General features: G+C 35.9%; 1 protein-coding gene across 2 annotated transcripts in view; it reads right to left on the bottom strand.

Moving 5' to 3' along the window:
• Positions 1 to 17,840, bottom strand: part of LOC145287850 (coiled-coil domain-containing protein 39-like) — a 2,493,216-nt gene that overhangs the window by 1,277,044 nt on the left and 1,198,332 nt on the right. For both annotated transcript variants that reach the window (XM_080135726.1, XM_080135725.1), the window contains exon 16: positions 10,461 to 10,620. In XM_080135726.1, the coding sequence (XP_079991852.1) occupies positions 10,461 to 10,620 (160 nt within the window). The remainder of the gene's footprint in view (positions 1 to 10,460; positions 10,621 to 17,840) is intronic.

Genomic DNA, 17,840 nt, shown 5'->3' with positions numbered 1-17,840 from the left:
AGATTATGGGTATTATGATAAATTAAGTTTTTATATAAATAAGAGAATAAATTATTGTATGTTTTTATCTTAAAAATAGTAAGTTACACAACATAGAACTTTAAATCATATAATATGACAGTTAAAAATTAAGATTTATTGATAGTGGAGAAACTTTAGAAAGGTTAAAGGATGATAAAGATTTTAATGTATAATGTGTGTGTGCGTGCGTATGTGTGTGTGTGTGTGTGTGTGCAATAAACTACATTGGTTCATTTAGTGTAATCAAATCATTCTTAAACAAATTTATCTCAAAGTTGATTGTTTTTATTATTATTTTCTTCGTAATTTACACTTGTATGAATGACGTCTGACTGTCTTCATATCTGCTAATTACTTTTAAACTATTAAACCTAGGAGATTCTTTTTTTTACATAAGCATCACCACTTATCAAGGCCAAGATGCCACTCGAGGATAAGGGTAACGAGTGTACAGTAGAAATCAGACAATATAGTAACCGTTAGTAATGGAGATTCGGTAAATTTGTTAACTTATATGGAACAGCTCATCAAAAACTTGTTTACGTTAGACTTGAAGAAAACTATATTGTAGTCAGCTGGAAAGCAGAAAAAAAGGTAAGGTTCGGTAGTAAATTCTTACTAGTTTTCCAAAGATTTCTAAGATTAGGCAGAGATCCACAGTTCTTGTATATATATATATATATATATATATATATATATATATATATATATATATGAGAATTAATAAAAAGATGGCGACATAAACGCAATAATTTTTTCCTTGTGGCATTTATGTTTAAAGTGCTTTTGTCTGGAAAGATCTCTAAATAACCTATAATAAGTAATTAAAAAAATGTTGACTCTAATAACTTTGAAAGAAAACTATTTCCTTTTCCACCGTTGGTGCTTTTCAATTAAAACAAATAATAAACTATTTTTCTTATGGATTTATATGGGTCTCTAATGAGTTCTTTAGTCAATCTATTCCACTCAATGAAACAGGTGTAAGACGTACTATACAACCAATGAAATAATATGAATGTTATATAAATATTATAGTGATACTGAAATTGTTTATTAATGATATATTTATGCATATTGTATGTACATACGACGAGAATAATGGAAATGATATTCCGGTGAGATGGAGAGATTAAAAAGGAACAAATCAAGTTATATCTTTATCAATGTTTCGTCTTTATTTCAAGACTTCCTCGGGATGATTAAATTGAAGAAAATAAAATGCCAGTACTATATTTGAAAATATACTTGTGAAAAGGATGTCTTTGTTCTATTTCAGAACGAAAAATGCCGTTGGCATTCAAAATGTGTATAGCATTGTGCAGTAAGATTTTTCGAGATGGTGAACAAGCTTTCGGGTCTTGTTCTAATACGGCTTCAAAGTTTCTTTTTCAACCATCACAAGTGCCTCTGAACATGGCCAACAAGCTTTTGACTCTTAGGTGGTAATTAGTGTGGTACGGCTCAAAGGGCTCTTTGTTTTTGGTCATCTAAAACGTTTTCGATCATTGCGATTGTTATTTTTTTTCTCCTATGAGCTTGCTGTTATTTCTTTTCTTTCATGATTTGATTATTTTTTTCTGAAGTTTTAGCTGGAGAAGATGAAAAGGAAAAAAATAAAATATTGAGTCAGTTAATATATGTTTGTGTATTTATCGTGTTTATGAATTTTTGCTTAGCTATATTATTATTTTTTGTATATTTATCATTTAGAATTATGGAAGATGCTTAATATGTTGGAACCGATATAAAACGTTGTTTTTGCTGATCTTGGGTTGTTCCCTTTTTTAAATATTGCTTCTAGTATTTTTAATCCATGTATACAATTATTTGTATGTGTAATATTAATGTTAGTTGTTAGAATTTTTCTGATCTCGACCGATTGGAATATTTTGCTGTGTGATATGATGTTGCGTTGAATTGCACTGGTATAGAATAAATAAATGTAAGATGTCTGAGACAGTTGTTATGTGACCAATGTAAGTACTATATTTTTTAATTTGGTTATTAGGAATGCATTCTCGTAACGGCGGGTGAACACATATTATGTTTATTTGGTTTAGGATTGAGTTAAAGGTGTTATCTTTAATTACTAAGTTAGTTTTTAAAATTTTGTATAGTAGATTGTATGTAGGTTTAGTGTATCGGTGTATTTGATTAATTATTGCTTTTCCGTCACATGTATAATTAGTACATTTGCTTTTTATAATATAAATGAGGGTGTCGTTTGGGTTTTCCTTTTTTTATTTCCGTGTATGAAGTTTATTAATAATTATATTTGTTACTCGACTATTCTGTTGGGAAAATTGCTATTTATTAGTGTTTTTTATATGAGCTAGTTCTTTATGAAAAAAATCTGGATGAGGATATAGTATGTGTGCGATAGATGTTCATTTTATTAGGGCTATTTGATTTTTTTGTTGGCATACTATATTAATCAACACTAGAAACCGGGAAGCTGGCTTGCTGTGTTGGGAAAAGAATACAAAGTGTGAAAAACCTGTGGTCATCAACCAGACCTACATAAACAAGGACTTGCTCATGTGTGTGTGTGTGTATATATATATATATATATATATATATATATATATATATATATATTACCGTGTTATTATAGATTTTAAAAAGGCATTCTACAGGGAGTCCAAAAAGTCACTGAATGGTTTTGAACTTAAATAAATTCTCTATTTTCGAGGATATCTTTCTGTAATTTTAGCACAAGCTGACTAAAACAAAGAATTTTGTTTAAAAAATGCAAAATTCAAATAATCTTTATTTATGAAAAATAATGTATTTAAAATGTTGCCCATTTTCAGTTTCACATATTTGTGCTCTTTCCAAAACATTATTCATGAAAGATTGTAGAATCTCTGGATTGTGATTTAACTCCCTTATTTCGTTCCTTACGTTTTCTTTCAATTCTTGCAGGGTTTGGGGTTTGACGTTAAGAGGTTTGCCATTTCGCGGAACGAAATAAGGAAGTTAAATCACAATCCAGAGATTCTGCAATCTGTCATGAATAATGTGTTGGAAAGAACACAAATATTCGAATCTAAACATGAGCAACATTTAAAAGACATTTTTCATAAATAAATCGTTTGAATTATGCATTTCTTAAGTCTCCCAATTTCTTAGTCAGATTGTGTTAAAATTACAAAAGATATCATCTATATATATAAAAGCGAAAATGTATGTATGTATGTACGCTTTTCCTCGATGTCCACAAAAGGCTTCTTTCAGAAAAGCGCTCGCTTCACAACTTCTTAAAACTTTTTATATCATCTATAAATTGTAATATCTCGCAATTAACCACGGAGCTCGCCTGTCTATTTATTTTTATTGACTTTCAAACGTTAATTATTCCACATTTCCCGCATCGGCACGCGTTACATTCGGTTTTTGCTATAAACAAAAAGCGAAATTCGACTCTAATCACAGCCAGTGAACGTTTGGTCAATGTCGATTTCGTCATATCAGACGGTAGCTTTCATTTCGAGCCGAGGGAGCAGGTTTTTAAAAACAAACAAACCCATTTATTGACCTCATTAAAAACTGTCCCTCACAAAATCCTAACTGCTGAATAGCTATCGCCGTCACGTCAATCAATCTGCTTTTTTTTTCACACTTTACTATTTTCCAACAGCGCGTCGTCAAGGCTTTCTTTTTCACGGGCACCTGTTTTTTTTCACACACACCTACAAACACCCGGGCAACGCCGGGTACCCCTCGCTACTCAAAAATAAAGAATCTATTTAAGTTCAAAATCCTTCAGTTACTTTTTGGACGCCCTGTATTATCAGCGTAAATAATATAGACAAAATAATTTTGCATTGTTTTGATTTTTCAAATTCTAATCGAAATTTATACAACATTTAGTTTACATTGAGGAAAAATTGTACACCGCTGCGATCCTCGTGATTAAAACATTTTTTATTTTCACACTTTAATTTCAAACCTTGCCTCAAGGGTTCGGGGTCGATCCTCATACTCACCTACCAAAACATTTTTTTATTATTTTAACCCCCCCGCCCCCGGAGTTTTTAATTTACCCAAAACCCCACACACCTCCAAACACCCGGGCAACGCCGGGTACCCCCGCTAGTCTTCTATCGATATAAAAGGCAAAATGTGTGTGACCATTTCATGTATGTCTCACAAAGGCTTTTTTCACCGACGCTCCCGGTGGGTGGGTGGGGGGTTACGATGGCTTAGAACTGTTTATATACCCCCTAGATAATAATATCTAGGATTTGGGAATGCGTGTAGCGTCTAGATTTATTTACGTCGATTTTTACAAAATTATTGCTATTTCAGCCCGTCTTGTGTTTGTTCAGCTTTTTCGTATAAAAAGCGAAACTAATTCAAAGCTAAGCGCTACTGTTCCTGGCAATCGCACTGGGAAACGTCCAGAAGCAATCAGGTGGGGCCAAACTCCATATATCAGACAATTGCTATTCAATCTGGACAATGGGGAGCAAGTTTCCCACATTTGGGGGAAAAAAACAGTCAAAGTTTGGTAAACAAACCCAAAAGCTGCCCTGCAGCAAAAGTTAAGTCTGCTCCTTCTATTTGACCTCATTAATAAGGTCAAATAGAAGCAGAGCAAAAGTTAAATATGCTACTTCTATGACCTCATTAATGAGGTCAAATAGAAACAGTAGAGTTAACTTTTATTGGGGTCACGTGTCAATTCTGTTTTTAATAGTTAAATAAAAAGATTCAAACATGTTTCCATTAGTATGTCGTGGTGGCCCAGTGGTTAAGATCGCACGATTTTTTTTCACACTTTAATTTCCAACTTTGCCTCAAGGGTTCGGGTTCGATCCTCATACTCACCTACCAAAACTGTTTTTTATTTTACCCCCCCTCCCCGGAGTTTTGATTTACCCAAAACCACACACACCTCCAAACACCCGGGCAACGCCGGGTACCCCACCCCCACCCACTAGTCTATAATATAAAGCTCACCTGTCTGTTTAAATATATGCATGTATGTCTGCCTAAAACTTTCGACAGAGGCGACGGATTTTCACGAGATCAGTATCGTTTTGAAGCTCGACCCGTCGGACAAATATAAAAAAATTGGCTGACAACATTAATTCCTTCACCCACAACTGGCAACTTTTTTACAAAGAGGGTCGCTTTTTTCGCCGCTATTTTCCAAAGTTATCCTCTCTTTTCAATTGAATAACCTTAATTTAACCTTCACCACTTCTGGTTTGGCAATGGATGCAATGGCAAAGACATCAGTTTTTTTTTTTTGTTTTTATGTTCTTTTCCTCTTTTGTAGTACGGGTTCGAGCCTGCCTGCCTACTACCACTTTCATTTTTTTTGCTCAACACACACCTCCAACCAAACACCTGGGCAACGCCGGGCACCCAGGCTAGTCTATATATATAAAAGCGAAAATGTGTGTATGTATGTTCGCTTTTTGTGCATGTCCAAGAAAGGCTTTTTCCAGAGAAGCGGTCTGTCGGCTCACAACTTCTTAAAACTTTTTATATCACATATAAATCATAATATCTATGAGTTAACAACGGAGGTCGCTTGTCTATTTAATTTGCTCGACTTTAGGAAGATAAATATTCAACAGTTTTCACTCGCCACGTGTGGATTAGGCTTTTTCGTATAATAAAAGCAACACTAATTCTGGCGGTATTTTTCCGGTCTCGATCGCCAGAAATGTCCGAAAGCAATCAGCTTTGATCAATGTGGAAATATTTTCCATATATCAGACAATTGCTATTCAATTTGGACAAGGCAAGCTGCCCCCCCCCCCAACATCTTGGGAAAATAAAAATAAAAAAAGCGTTCCCGCATTAAATAAGATACTACCCCGCAGTCAAAGTTGACCTCATTAAGTCATTAAAACGTGCACCTGCAAATTCTAAGTAATTAAATAAATTCAAACGTCTTTCCGTTAGTATGTTGCGGTGGCCTAGTGGTTAACGTCGCACTTTTTTTTTTTCACACTTTAATTTCCAACTTTGCCTTAAGGGTTCGGGTTCGATCCTCATACTCACCTACCAAAACATTTTTTTATTATTTTAACCCCCCCCCCCCGGAGTTTCGATTTACCCAAAACCACACAAACCTCCAAACACCCCCGGGCATGCCGGGTAGCCCCCGCTAGTCATTAATAAAATATTTTGAGATACAATCTCCTTAAACTTATTAAAGTAGTTAATAATATGAAACCGTTTTGGATGAAGTATTCCATTAAATTGTTTGACACACATTGGTTTATTTTCGCCTCACCTTTAAAAGATGTCATTATTTTCTATTTTTGCAGTGTTTTCTACACAATTTAACATGCTTAATTAATAAATTTCAAGTACTATCTATCAGAAAAGAAGTTTGAAGCAGATAACAAAGATAAAAGCAAAGTAAACATATTTTTCCTGTAGGTTTTCATCCTTGGTCACAATTATTTCTAAAGTGTTGGCAATCGAAAGTACAAAGGAAGAGGAAAAGGAAATGGAAAGTACAAAGATGGTTTCAGGAATTCTGTAGTGATAATGATAACCTTCAAGATGAAAAAGGTATGAGTTATGCAATTTTGACAATGGAAGCAATTGTTGAATAAAACTCACTTCAAAGTGTCAAAGAAATTGCTAATTAATGTATTTCGATGGTGTCTGATCATCTGAAGCAAATCGATGAAAAGCTTGATAGACGAGTCCAGCAAGATACATTTATTTCTAACTAGCTAATGTATGTATCAATATAATATGTTAAGGAATATACTGTTCTCATATACGTCATCAACTTTCACACACATTCAAAACATGAGATCGTCCAACGACCATAGGTAATTAACCTGATGTCGTTAAGGTAAAACATTATGACTTTACGATTTGAAAAATTGTTTCAGATCCAAAGTTTATCATCCTATAAACTAAAACAGCACAATTTTAAATAATACATTTAAAAAAAATTAACATTAATTTATTTACTTTAAGAATATGTTGCTGACAGTTATTTTGATAAGAATACAAAAAATATTTACTGTTTTTAAAAAGAATTCAATTGCTAAAATTAAAAAAAGAGAAATATTCGTTTTTATTCATTTTTAGAGTATTTAACTGATTTACAAAAGAAAGCTTTTTTCCTAGAATTGCATACCTGTTGAACTCTATTCTGCTGGCCTGCTTCCAAGCTGACTATAGCACAATCGTTTTCAAGTCCAATGTAAACAAGTTTTTGATTTAAATAATAAAATTCTACCTAATTTCCACCAATGAACGATCGTTAATTTGTTGTCTGAGTGACCATATTACACTCATTAACCCTTATCCACGAATGGCCTTCATATCCTAACAAGCGGTGACTTTCTTGTAAAAAAAGTAAATGATATAGATTGATGTTAAGAGCATCGTGAAATAGCGTTTTTATCATCCAAAATAAATAAAATATTGTCAATTATATTTGCATAATATTTTTTATTGCCCATATTATATTCGCATCCTCTTATAAAATGACTGCAGAAATTCCCCTCTGAACCCAAGTATTGTAGGTTTGCAACAACAAAGGCCAAATACAAATTCAATACATCTAGCCTAATAGCCACTATCTTATGTAGCTTTCGAACACCATTTTATACAAATTTAGTCGTGATAATAAAATGCTCCATTGCATCTGACGAGCAACACCATTACAATCGCAACATCTTCAGAGAAAGGAGTCTATATTTTCCTCTCTAAATATTTAGTCTTACAACCACTAACAGTTGTCACTTGGGTTTTTATAAGTGGAAGTCTCGAGGTTGTCAGGAATCTACAGGCGCATGCGCAAGAGAAGGGATTGAGATAGTGGTATAAAAGGCAGGTCGAGTGAGAAGGTTGTTGTTGTTGTCACTGGATACAATTCTACATGTTCCATAGGTACTGTGCGTACATCGATCGTAACTAGCTTATATATAGATAGAAATAACATAATCTTTCCTATTCCCTAATCATAAATAATAACGTCCCCCTCGCCAAATTCCATCCATTCTGATTGGGTGAGCTTGAAAAATTCTCATATTCCAGAATCCAGTTTCTCATTTCATAAACGAACGCTTAGTAACATTACAATATGGCGTTGCTAAGAGATATATTTACAACAACGAAGTCTTCGTCAATGCATCAACAAAACTGAGTTCTTATATCATTAAACACACTGTGTGTGCGCATTGGTGATACTTGAAAACGACGCATTACTTTTGTATTTAAATATTGAACATTTTATATTAAGATTTTTCCTAAAAACTTAAAATAAACAAACACTGACGTCTTTGTTGATTACGACAAAGACATTGTGTTTTTTTTTTAATTCTGCCAAAATATGAATACGGAAATTTATTGAACAAACTAAAAGAAAATTAGTTTTGTCAACTAAATTGAAGAGATTAGCTCCCAAATATTTGCGTTATTTTTTATTATGCCAAAAGATAAATACGGAAATTTATTGAACAAAATAGAACAAACTTATTTTTTCCAACAATTGTATTTACGCTAAATATTTCCTTTAATAATATTTTGTAATATTTTTTTTTTCAGAACAAATTATTAGAAAATATATTCGATTATTTGGTAATATTTGAAAACCTTGCATTATTTATATATTTAAATATTGAATATTTTAGCTACCAAATATTTGCGTCTTTTATATTCCGATTTTTCCTAATAATACAAAATAAAACAATGTCGCCATCTTCGTCGATGACAAAGTCTTTGTCAAAACATCGACAAAACTGATTTCTTATAGCATTAAACACACTGCATGTCCATTGGTTATATTTCAAAACTACACATTACATAGGTATTTATATATTAAGAAGTTTAACTCTCAATTATTTATGGCGCTATAATAAAGATTTTTTGTCGATGACAACGATGACAATGACATTGTTTTTTTTTATTCTGCCAAAAGATAAATACGGAAATTTATTGAACGAATTAAACAAACTTATTTTTTGTTTTTTGCCAACTAAATTGAAATGGTTAGCTTCCAGATATTTGCGCTTTTTTTTTTTGCCAACAATTGTATTTACACTACTTATTTCATTTAATAATATTCGCAATTTTTTTTTTTCAGAAAAAATCATTAGAAAATATAGTCGATTATTTGGAAGCTAAACTCTTCAATATATAAATATATATGAAATGCGTCAGTACTTCGCCACAGTACATTCATTTTAGCCACGGGCGCCAGTGCCTGCTATTATACTGGATCGGCAGTATCTCTCACTAACAAATGTTGCTCGTTTTTTTTTTGTTTGTTTTTGTTTTTTTTTTTCACAGGTGGCGTAGGGGCATACTTCCACCATGCAACGCCGGTACACAGGTCCTGCTAGTATATTATAAATCTTACTTTGCTAAAGGCGAATAAAAAAATCGCCCCATGCGTTTCTAACTTTGCATTTTATACTTTCTATCCTATTTTGGATAATTTATCACTTTCTTAAGTCACTTCATATCTTAACAGATTCTTCATAAAGGAAAATTATTAAAGTCATGACAATTTCTTCGACGAAATAAAGTAAATTCGAACCCATGTCTTCTATCTTCATTAAAAATCACAATTTTACTGCTCTATATATATATCAAATAAAATAAATCCACGGCGCATGTTTTGTATTATTCTATTATTCACACACAAAACTTGGCTTTATTTATAAAGATAAAAACATCACATAAGCTTTTAACACATTGAATGCTGCAGCTTTGCAAGATAAATTACAGTAGAGAAGCACAGAATTATATAAACAATAGAGAATTCATTATTAAGATGTAATCATTTATGATATCTTAATTTTCTTTTAAAAGAAATGAGAGTCAATCTACCCACATGAAATATTTGATACTATTATTATTTTTACTTAAACAAGCGTATATAGTAATTAATGATGAGTTATTTAATTTATTGTAATAGTACCCATCTCTTTAAAAAATAATAAACTCAATGCCGTGTCACTAAATCAAACGATGGAACAGCTGCTTTATTGAGATTAATCAGATTGGATTTAAATATTTTATGGTATAGCAATTTTAATTATATTTTTCAATATATTTATATTAGTTAACTTATTTGTATTAAAAATGCCGTAAAGAAATATATGGTTAACTATAAAAGCATTATTCATCTAAATCTGGTGTGAAAGACACATTTAGAACTTTGAGTTATACTAAAAGACTACATTTACCATAACATTTTCTCTAATACATCCGTCACAGCCTTGGTGCAATAATAACGACAATAAGATTAAATCAAGGTCATGTCTACCTTACATAAATTTATAAATTCAATAGGATACAACCCAATGATTTACAATAAAAAATAAAAGTTATAAAGAAAATGCATTTTTATATCATGATTAAACAAATACAAACAATAGCATTGCGATAAACGACAACTGTAATGTTGTATTAATAAGCTTTTTTCGATAAGTACTTACTTGATTCAGACACACGATTAAAGGATGTTCTAAACCTTTCATTGCTTGTATTGAGTACTTCAATAGTATTATTAAGTGCAAGATTTTCCTTCTCAGTTTTGCGAATTTTAGCATCCAATTCATCACCAATTCTTTGCAGTTCTTCTTTTTCTTGAGCAGCCTAGAATAAAATAAGACAATCAATTCTTTTTAAAAATCTACCTTGACAAAAAAAAGAAAAATGTCTGGTTCAATAAATTTTCTTTATAAACTTAAAAGCTCATATGACCATTACTTAACCTCCGCTCTATAGCATTAGGCAAAAAAATGAACTTGTCTGTCATTGTTTATACTCTTAGCAAGGCTTATTTCCATTTATACACGTGAGTATAGTGTTTACTTATAGCACATAGAATTCCCAAATGGTCACCCATCTAAGTATAAACCTGGCTTAACATCGATAAACGTTGACAGGATCTTGTGTTTCAATGCGGTTTAATCATAATTTCTTCTGAATGCTTTGTCATAACACATATCTTTTGAAGCCTCATATATGAATTTTTATAATTGAAATTTTAAAATGAATAGAATCATTTATTATTACTCACTAGGAGTTTTCATACAGGCCATAATCAAAGAATTTTCTGTGGGAACAACCTGGAGTCTAATTGAAAACAGGTCCCCTTTTCAGTACTCCCCCTTTCTTTTGATAACCTTTACAAATTAGTTTGTGCTATTGCATTTGCCGTTTACCATTGATTTCTCATTGGTAGTGACCATTGGTCTTCACTGGAATTCTGGTAGCAATAAGCCTCTCCAAAGTCCCAGTCCTCTTTGCACTTATCCAGTAGAGTTCAGGTTAGTGCTTTCTCTCCTCGGTCTTTCCCTCCTCCTTGACTTTCCTTGATTATTTAGTGTAGCGCCAGTTTATGGTGACACTACAAAATGCTTTCTGGGGGTTGGGGGAGTTAACTTACAATTATACAGTTTCAGTTTTCATGATTTTACATGGTGTTTCTTTGTTCTTTACTTCTGTAGCAGTTTCTATATGTCTGGCTTGCGCCTGTAGTTCATACTTCACATTCAAGAGTTTTCATTATTATTATTATTATTATTATTATTATTATTATTATTATTATTATTTATAAATTATGACTTTCCATATTTGAAAATATCTTCTTTGGAGCAAGATTTTTTCCTTTCATTATTTTGTTGATATTAATCTCAAGGGTCATGTCCAGTAAGATAAAAGTCAAGTTAAAGCGATGTTATGTATTTGGTAGCACGTGTTCTATTATAAGACAAACAACTTTTTTTAAATCTACCTTGACAAATAAAGAAAAATGTCTGGTTCAATATATAAATTCTATTATTATTTTACAAATGAAACACCCCAAATCACTACGTATAATTCAGCTATCAGTAATAAGAAAGGGGACCAAGAGCTAAATAAATATTATTATGTGTAAGTTTTAAAAACTTACACATAATATAAATAAATATTATAATATAATTATAATAATAATATTAATAAATATTATCATGTGTAATTTTTTAAAACTTGCATATAATAATATTTATTTAGTTCTTGATCCCCTTTCTTATTGCTGATAGCTGAATTATACGTAGTGATTTAGGGTGTTTCATTTGTAAAATAATCAAACTCATAAACTTAGTATTACTTAATACATGCACTAAAGAGAATATGCAGAACAATTCCTGTTGTGTCAGATGTTATACTGGTGATAATGAAAAGTAAAACAATATGAATAGACGTGTGAAAGCCATGCAAGTATTCAAATAAAATAAAGAACAGATTAAGTCATAACATAGATATTTGTGTGAAGAAAAGAGTAATTAAAAGAAAGTAAAAACATAAAAGTAGCCTCTTCTTTTTGATGCAACATAAATTGATTATATTATATTGATTATATCGACTATAGTGAAGATTGAAGATATGTGTTACATGTAGAGAAATGCTAAGAAAATGATGGATGTGTAATGTGTAGTACTTACCAACAAAACAAACGCCCACGTGTTTGTGCCTTGTATAGGCATGCGCGACAACAAAACTTGGGTTTTTATAAGTGGAAGTCTCGAGGTTGTCAGGAATCTACAGGCGCATGCGCAAGAGAAGGGATTGAGATAGTGGTATAAAAGGCAGGTCGAGTGAGAAGGTTGTTGTTGTTGTCATTAGACGTTACAGTGACGCGTGCATTAGCAGGTGATTAAGAGGCTGTTTTTTTTTTTGTGTGTCAAGTCGCGCACCTCAGTGAAGATCATATAAGTCGTGCACCTCGGTGAAGGTGAAGGTCATAAGCTATTTCGGCTATTTCGTTTTGTCTCTTTTCCTGGACAACTATGGCTGGGGCAAAGTTTGATTTAAAACTGATACCCGAATTCGACAGATCCACTTCTGTTGTCGACTGGGTCGAAAGGGTTGAGCTGACCTGCAACCTCTGTGAAGTAAAGGGGGTGCATACCGTGATTCCCCTGAGATTGGCTAGAGGCGCCCTAAGTGTATATCAGCAACCTAGTGCCATGGAGAAGGCTGATGTTACCTGTATAAAAAATGCTTTATACAAGGCATTTGCCATGGATCCCTGCACGGCCTACAAAACATTTGCCTCTAGGAAGCTCATGCCAGGAGAAACCGTGGACGTCTTCTTAACGGAGCTGAAGAAACTTGCAGTTCTATTTGGCAATGGAGTGTCAGAGCAGACACTAGCATATGCGTTTGTGGCCGGCCTTCCCACCCATGTTAAGCAACTGTTGAGGGCTTCCACCAGCGTATCGGTAACGCCCATGGAACATTTGTTAGAACGCACTCGAGCCATTATCAGAGATGAGGAGGACCTGAGGGAACCGGTTGTAATGATGGCGCAGGCAGCCAAGACTAATGCTGAAAAGAGTCCCAGTTTGAGACCCACGACCAATGGGAGATGTTTCTGTTGCGGCCAGCGAGGCCATTTTGCAAGAAATTGTACTAACAAGGGGCGGGGGCGCCCGCGCTGTTTCCAATGTGGTAGTTATGGACATTTATCCCAAAATTGTGCGGGAAATGCATCAGGGGGCAGGACGTCAGCGCCGCCCTGTTCCCCGGACAAGATTTAATTGAGGCGCAACCGACAATAAATGTGTACGTGGACCAAGTGCCTTGTTCAGCTCTTCTCGACTCCGGGTGCTCATACACCATCATGAGATCCAAGTTGTGTCGAAACTGGACAAAGCAGAACATCAAAGTAACCACAATAGGTGGCATTACGCAAGCTTGCTGTGGAGCCGGAACTGTCAAAGTCCACACAGACTCTGGTGTGGCCGTAGACATTAATGTGCTGGTGATGCGAGGGGATTTGCTGGGATTTGACGTACTGTTGGGATATGATGCTATTAAGGCATTGGGGGGAGTGGTTATCGGAAGAGATGGGACTGTGCGATTTTTGGAAACCCCAGTGTGTGCTGCAGTTCACATTGATCGGCCTGATTTTAAGGTGGACTACGACCCTCACCAAAAAGCATGGACTGCATCGTGGAAGTGGATAGAAGGAAGGGCGCCAACCGAACTCAATAATAGCATTGCAGAGTACTCGATATCCGACAAGGCCCGTAATGAATACGAGAAGGAACTTGAGGCATGGATCCAGGATGGATGGCTGATCCCCTACCCCAACAAGCTGGGACCACCCAAGGGTCTGATTCCCTTAATGGCGGTAGTCCAGCATAACAAATCAAAAGTTCGTCCGGTGCAGGACTATCGTGAACTCAATAGATACATTGAGACGTACACTGCCGATGCTGACGTGTGCGCCAGCAAGCTGAGAGAATGGCGCCAGAAGGGCTTCAATGTGTCTATAGTAGACTTGCGGAAGGCTTATTTGCAGGTGCGAGTGGATGAGACATTGTGGCTATTCCAGACAGTGTGGTTCCGGGGTCAGAGATACTGCCTTACTCGACTTGGCTTTGGGCTGAATGTGGCACCGCAAATCATGAAGACCATCGTAAATGCAGTGTTGTCCCAGGAAAAGACCACTGAGGATGCAACATCGGCCTATATTGACGATGTGTACGTCAATGAAGACGTACAATCTGCATCGCACGTCAGAGAAAAGTTAGCTCAATTCAGGTTGGAGTGCAAGTATCCTGAACGTCTAAGGGATGGTGCATGGGTATTAGGATTGGACGTTTGCGGGAAAGACGGTACCTTACGATGGAGGCGTGGCAGTGAGATTCCAAACATCCCTGATGTTATTACGCGGCGGACTATTTTTTCCTTGTGTGGGAAACTTATTGGTCACTTACCAGCGTGTGGCTGGCTCCGAGCAGCTGTGGGCGTCATCAAACGCAGGGCAAGTTTAGTAACTACAGGTTGGGATGATGTATCTGATGATGCTCTTTTAACTCTGATGACAACAGAGACCCTAGAAAGAGTTAACAAGGAGGACCCTGCCCGTGGAGAATGGTCTGTCGATGGGGACACTGTGAATGTGTGGGTTGACGCTAGTTCTTTGGCATTGGTAGTGTTATTGGAGCAACGTGGAAATGTAATTGAAGACGCGTGCTGGCTGCGACCCGTGAATGATGCTCAACACATCAACCTGGCAGAACTGGATGCTGTTGTGAAGGGTTTAAATCTGGCACTGCAATGGCAGTCAAAGAAGTTACACTTGTACATGGATTCTCTCTGCGTCTACCACTGGGTGTCTGACACTCTTTCGGGACGAACGAGAGTCCGCACTTAGGCAGTCAGTGAGATGTTAATCCGGCGGAGGCTAAACACCCTGAAGAGTCTGGTATCAGAGTATGACCTGTCGGTGAGTGTAACGCTCGTGGCATCACACTGTAATCGTGCAGACCAACTAACCCGTGTGCCTCACAAATGTTATGAAGCTGTGAAGACGGGCATGGAGTTCGCTGCTCGATCTTGCGCAGTTGGCGCGATTAGCTCATGCCAAATACAAAGAATTCATGTGCAGAGTGGACATCCAGGTATCAAAAGAACTTTGTATTTTGCGAGGCGTGTGGACCCGGCAGTGACAAGGGCGGATGTCAGGCAGATCATCAAGCACTGTGAGGCATGCCAGTCTATCGATCCTGCACCTGAGCAATGGCAGAAGGGGCGATTGGAAGTTGAGCATGTGTGGCAACGATTAGCGATGGATATTACCCATTACAGTGGTAAGCCCTTTCTAACCCTTATCGACTGTAGACCCACTCGTTTTGCGGTATGGCGGCAAATGACCAGGCAGGACTCAGCGAATGTTGTCTGCCAACTGTCATCTATCTTTTCTGAGTGAGGTGCGCCAGAAGAGATATTGACGGACAACGATGCTGCTTTTTGTAGCCACCAAGTTCGGCAGTTGTTGAATGAGTGGGGTGTCCGACTACGACTGTGATGTGCTCATGTGCCATCAGGGAATGGTATTGCTGAGAGGAGTCATCGCAGCATCAAGAGAATTGCTGCCAGAAAGCAATGCACCATTACGGAGGCCACATATTGGTATAACATCACACCAAAGGATGGGAAGACACTAACAACAGCACCGGTCAATGCCATACACAAATACCGTGTTAGGATAAAGGGCATTGACACTGTCCAACCAATCGACGAGGAGAGTCATGACAAATACAAGGTAGGGGATCCAGTTTGGGTTAGACCCCCTGGAAACCGGTGCACCACTAAGTTCAAGCGAGGACGAATATCTGGAGTGGTCAGCCAGCAGTCAGTCCTTGTTGATGGAACCCCACGCCATGTGCGCGATCTTCGCCCAGCTAATGAAGTACATCCCACAACTACAGAGAGCGATGAATCATCAGATGATGAGCTGCTGATGAGTGAGGTCACCGAGCAAGAGAGTGGTAATTGTAGTTCGTCTGATCAGGCAGGATCAGAACCAGAACCAAAACCACACCCAGAACCAGAACCAGAACCAGAACCTGAATCCGAGATTGTAAATAACACCCTTCGCAGAAGCCAATGAACTAAGAGGCCACCCCCGGAGTGCACTCAATGTGATCATCAGATCAGAGGGGAGTGTAGTACTTACCAACAAAACAAATGCCCACGTGTTTGTGCCTTGTATAGGCATGCGCGACAACAAAACTTGGGTTTTTATAAGCGGAAGTCTCGAGGTTGTCAGGAATCTACAGGCGCATGCGCAAGAGAAGGGATTGAGATAGTGGTATAAAAGGCAGGTTGAGTGAGAAGGTTGTTGTTGTTGTCATTGGACATTACAGTGACGCATGCGTTAGCAGGTGATTAAGAGGCTGTTTTTTTGTGTGTCAAGTCGCGCACCTCGGTGAAGGTATATAATGCGAATCATAAAGATAAATTCTGGCCAATGTAACCTATGATCTTCTTGAGGTGTCTTTTTGAATTCAGGAATCTTTATGTTAAACTCAAAAATCTTCATATCAAGCTTGGAGGTAAATCTGAACATAGACATGTATGCAGAAAAAGAGACTTTAAGGCATAGTTACAATGGAAGAATGGATGAAAGTTATTTGGATAATAGAAGTAGAATAGTTGAGGTAGCAAGAACAGTTGGTATGCAAAGATTAGGTAAAACATAAAAGTTGTAAGTAATTACTTGTAAGGCGGATGAATAAGGACTTGGCCAAAAATAGGTTAATTTGTAAATATATTTCTGACCGGCCGTCCAACAAATGGCAGCATGTAAAACGGCTACTGAAAATGTGTATTTTTCTGGTTCTGTCTTAACTTGGAACAGACTAATTAATATAGACTTACGTATACAATTTAAAAGGCATCATTTTATTTTTTTAAATCTTGGTTTGAGTTACTGTTTCACTCTATACCACTAGTCGGTATCTGATTAATCTGTTCCTATTCGAATAGTTCAACAAGAGCTTTAACAATGTTTCTGAAAAAGATATTGGAAATTCTGCTTTCTTGTGTCCTCGGATTTTCTTACGTTGCTCATCATAAAAACAAATCTTGAATGCTTTTTATTATAATCCTTTGTAAAAGTTTATAGTGTCAAATAACTTGATTAGTCTATTAGACTCTGAGAAATAAGACAAAGAAGACATTGATCTCGGTGGAAAACTTTGGAGACAGTTTTGTTTACATCTTTTAACAGCTGTTCTGTCCAAAATGGAAACGTACAATTAAAGCAAGTGCCAACATGATTCAAAGAGAATCTTAGTAATCTGGATCAGTTCCAGCTGCAGTAGACAGTTACAAAGGAAGTTTTTATTTGTTTAAAAGGACATTCACAAAGTGATAGGTGTCCAAAGAGGAAGAAGTAAACCAGACAGAATGGATAACAATTAGGTTCTTCAAATAAAGATATTCATTTTCCTTTATCAACAACTTTAGAGATGAGGGATGATAATTTCTATGTTTTGATTTTTGTTTTCATCTTCGATACTACTTTCACA

This window comes from Euprymna scolopes, chromosome 11, assembly GCF_053919585.1.
Source record: "Euprymna scolopes isolate OS-2025 chromosome 11, ASM5391958v1, whole genome shotgun sequence".
Taxonomy (NCBI): domain Eukaryota; kingdom Metazoa; phylum Mollusca; class Cephalopoda; order Sepiida; family Sepiolidae; genus Euprymna; species Euprymna scolopes.
The sequence above is the reverse complement of the archived record's forward strand: the minus strand, read 5'-3'. Positions and strand labels throughout refer to the sequence as shown.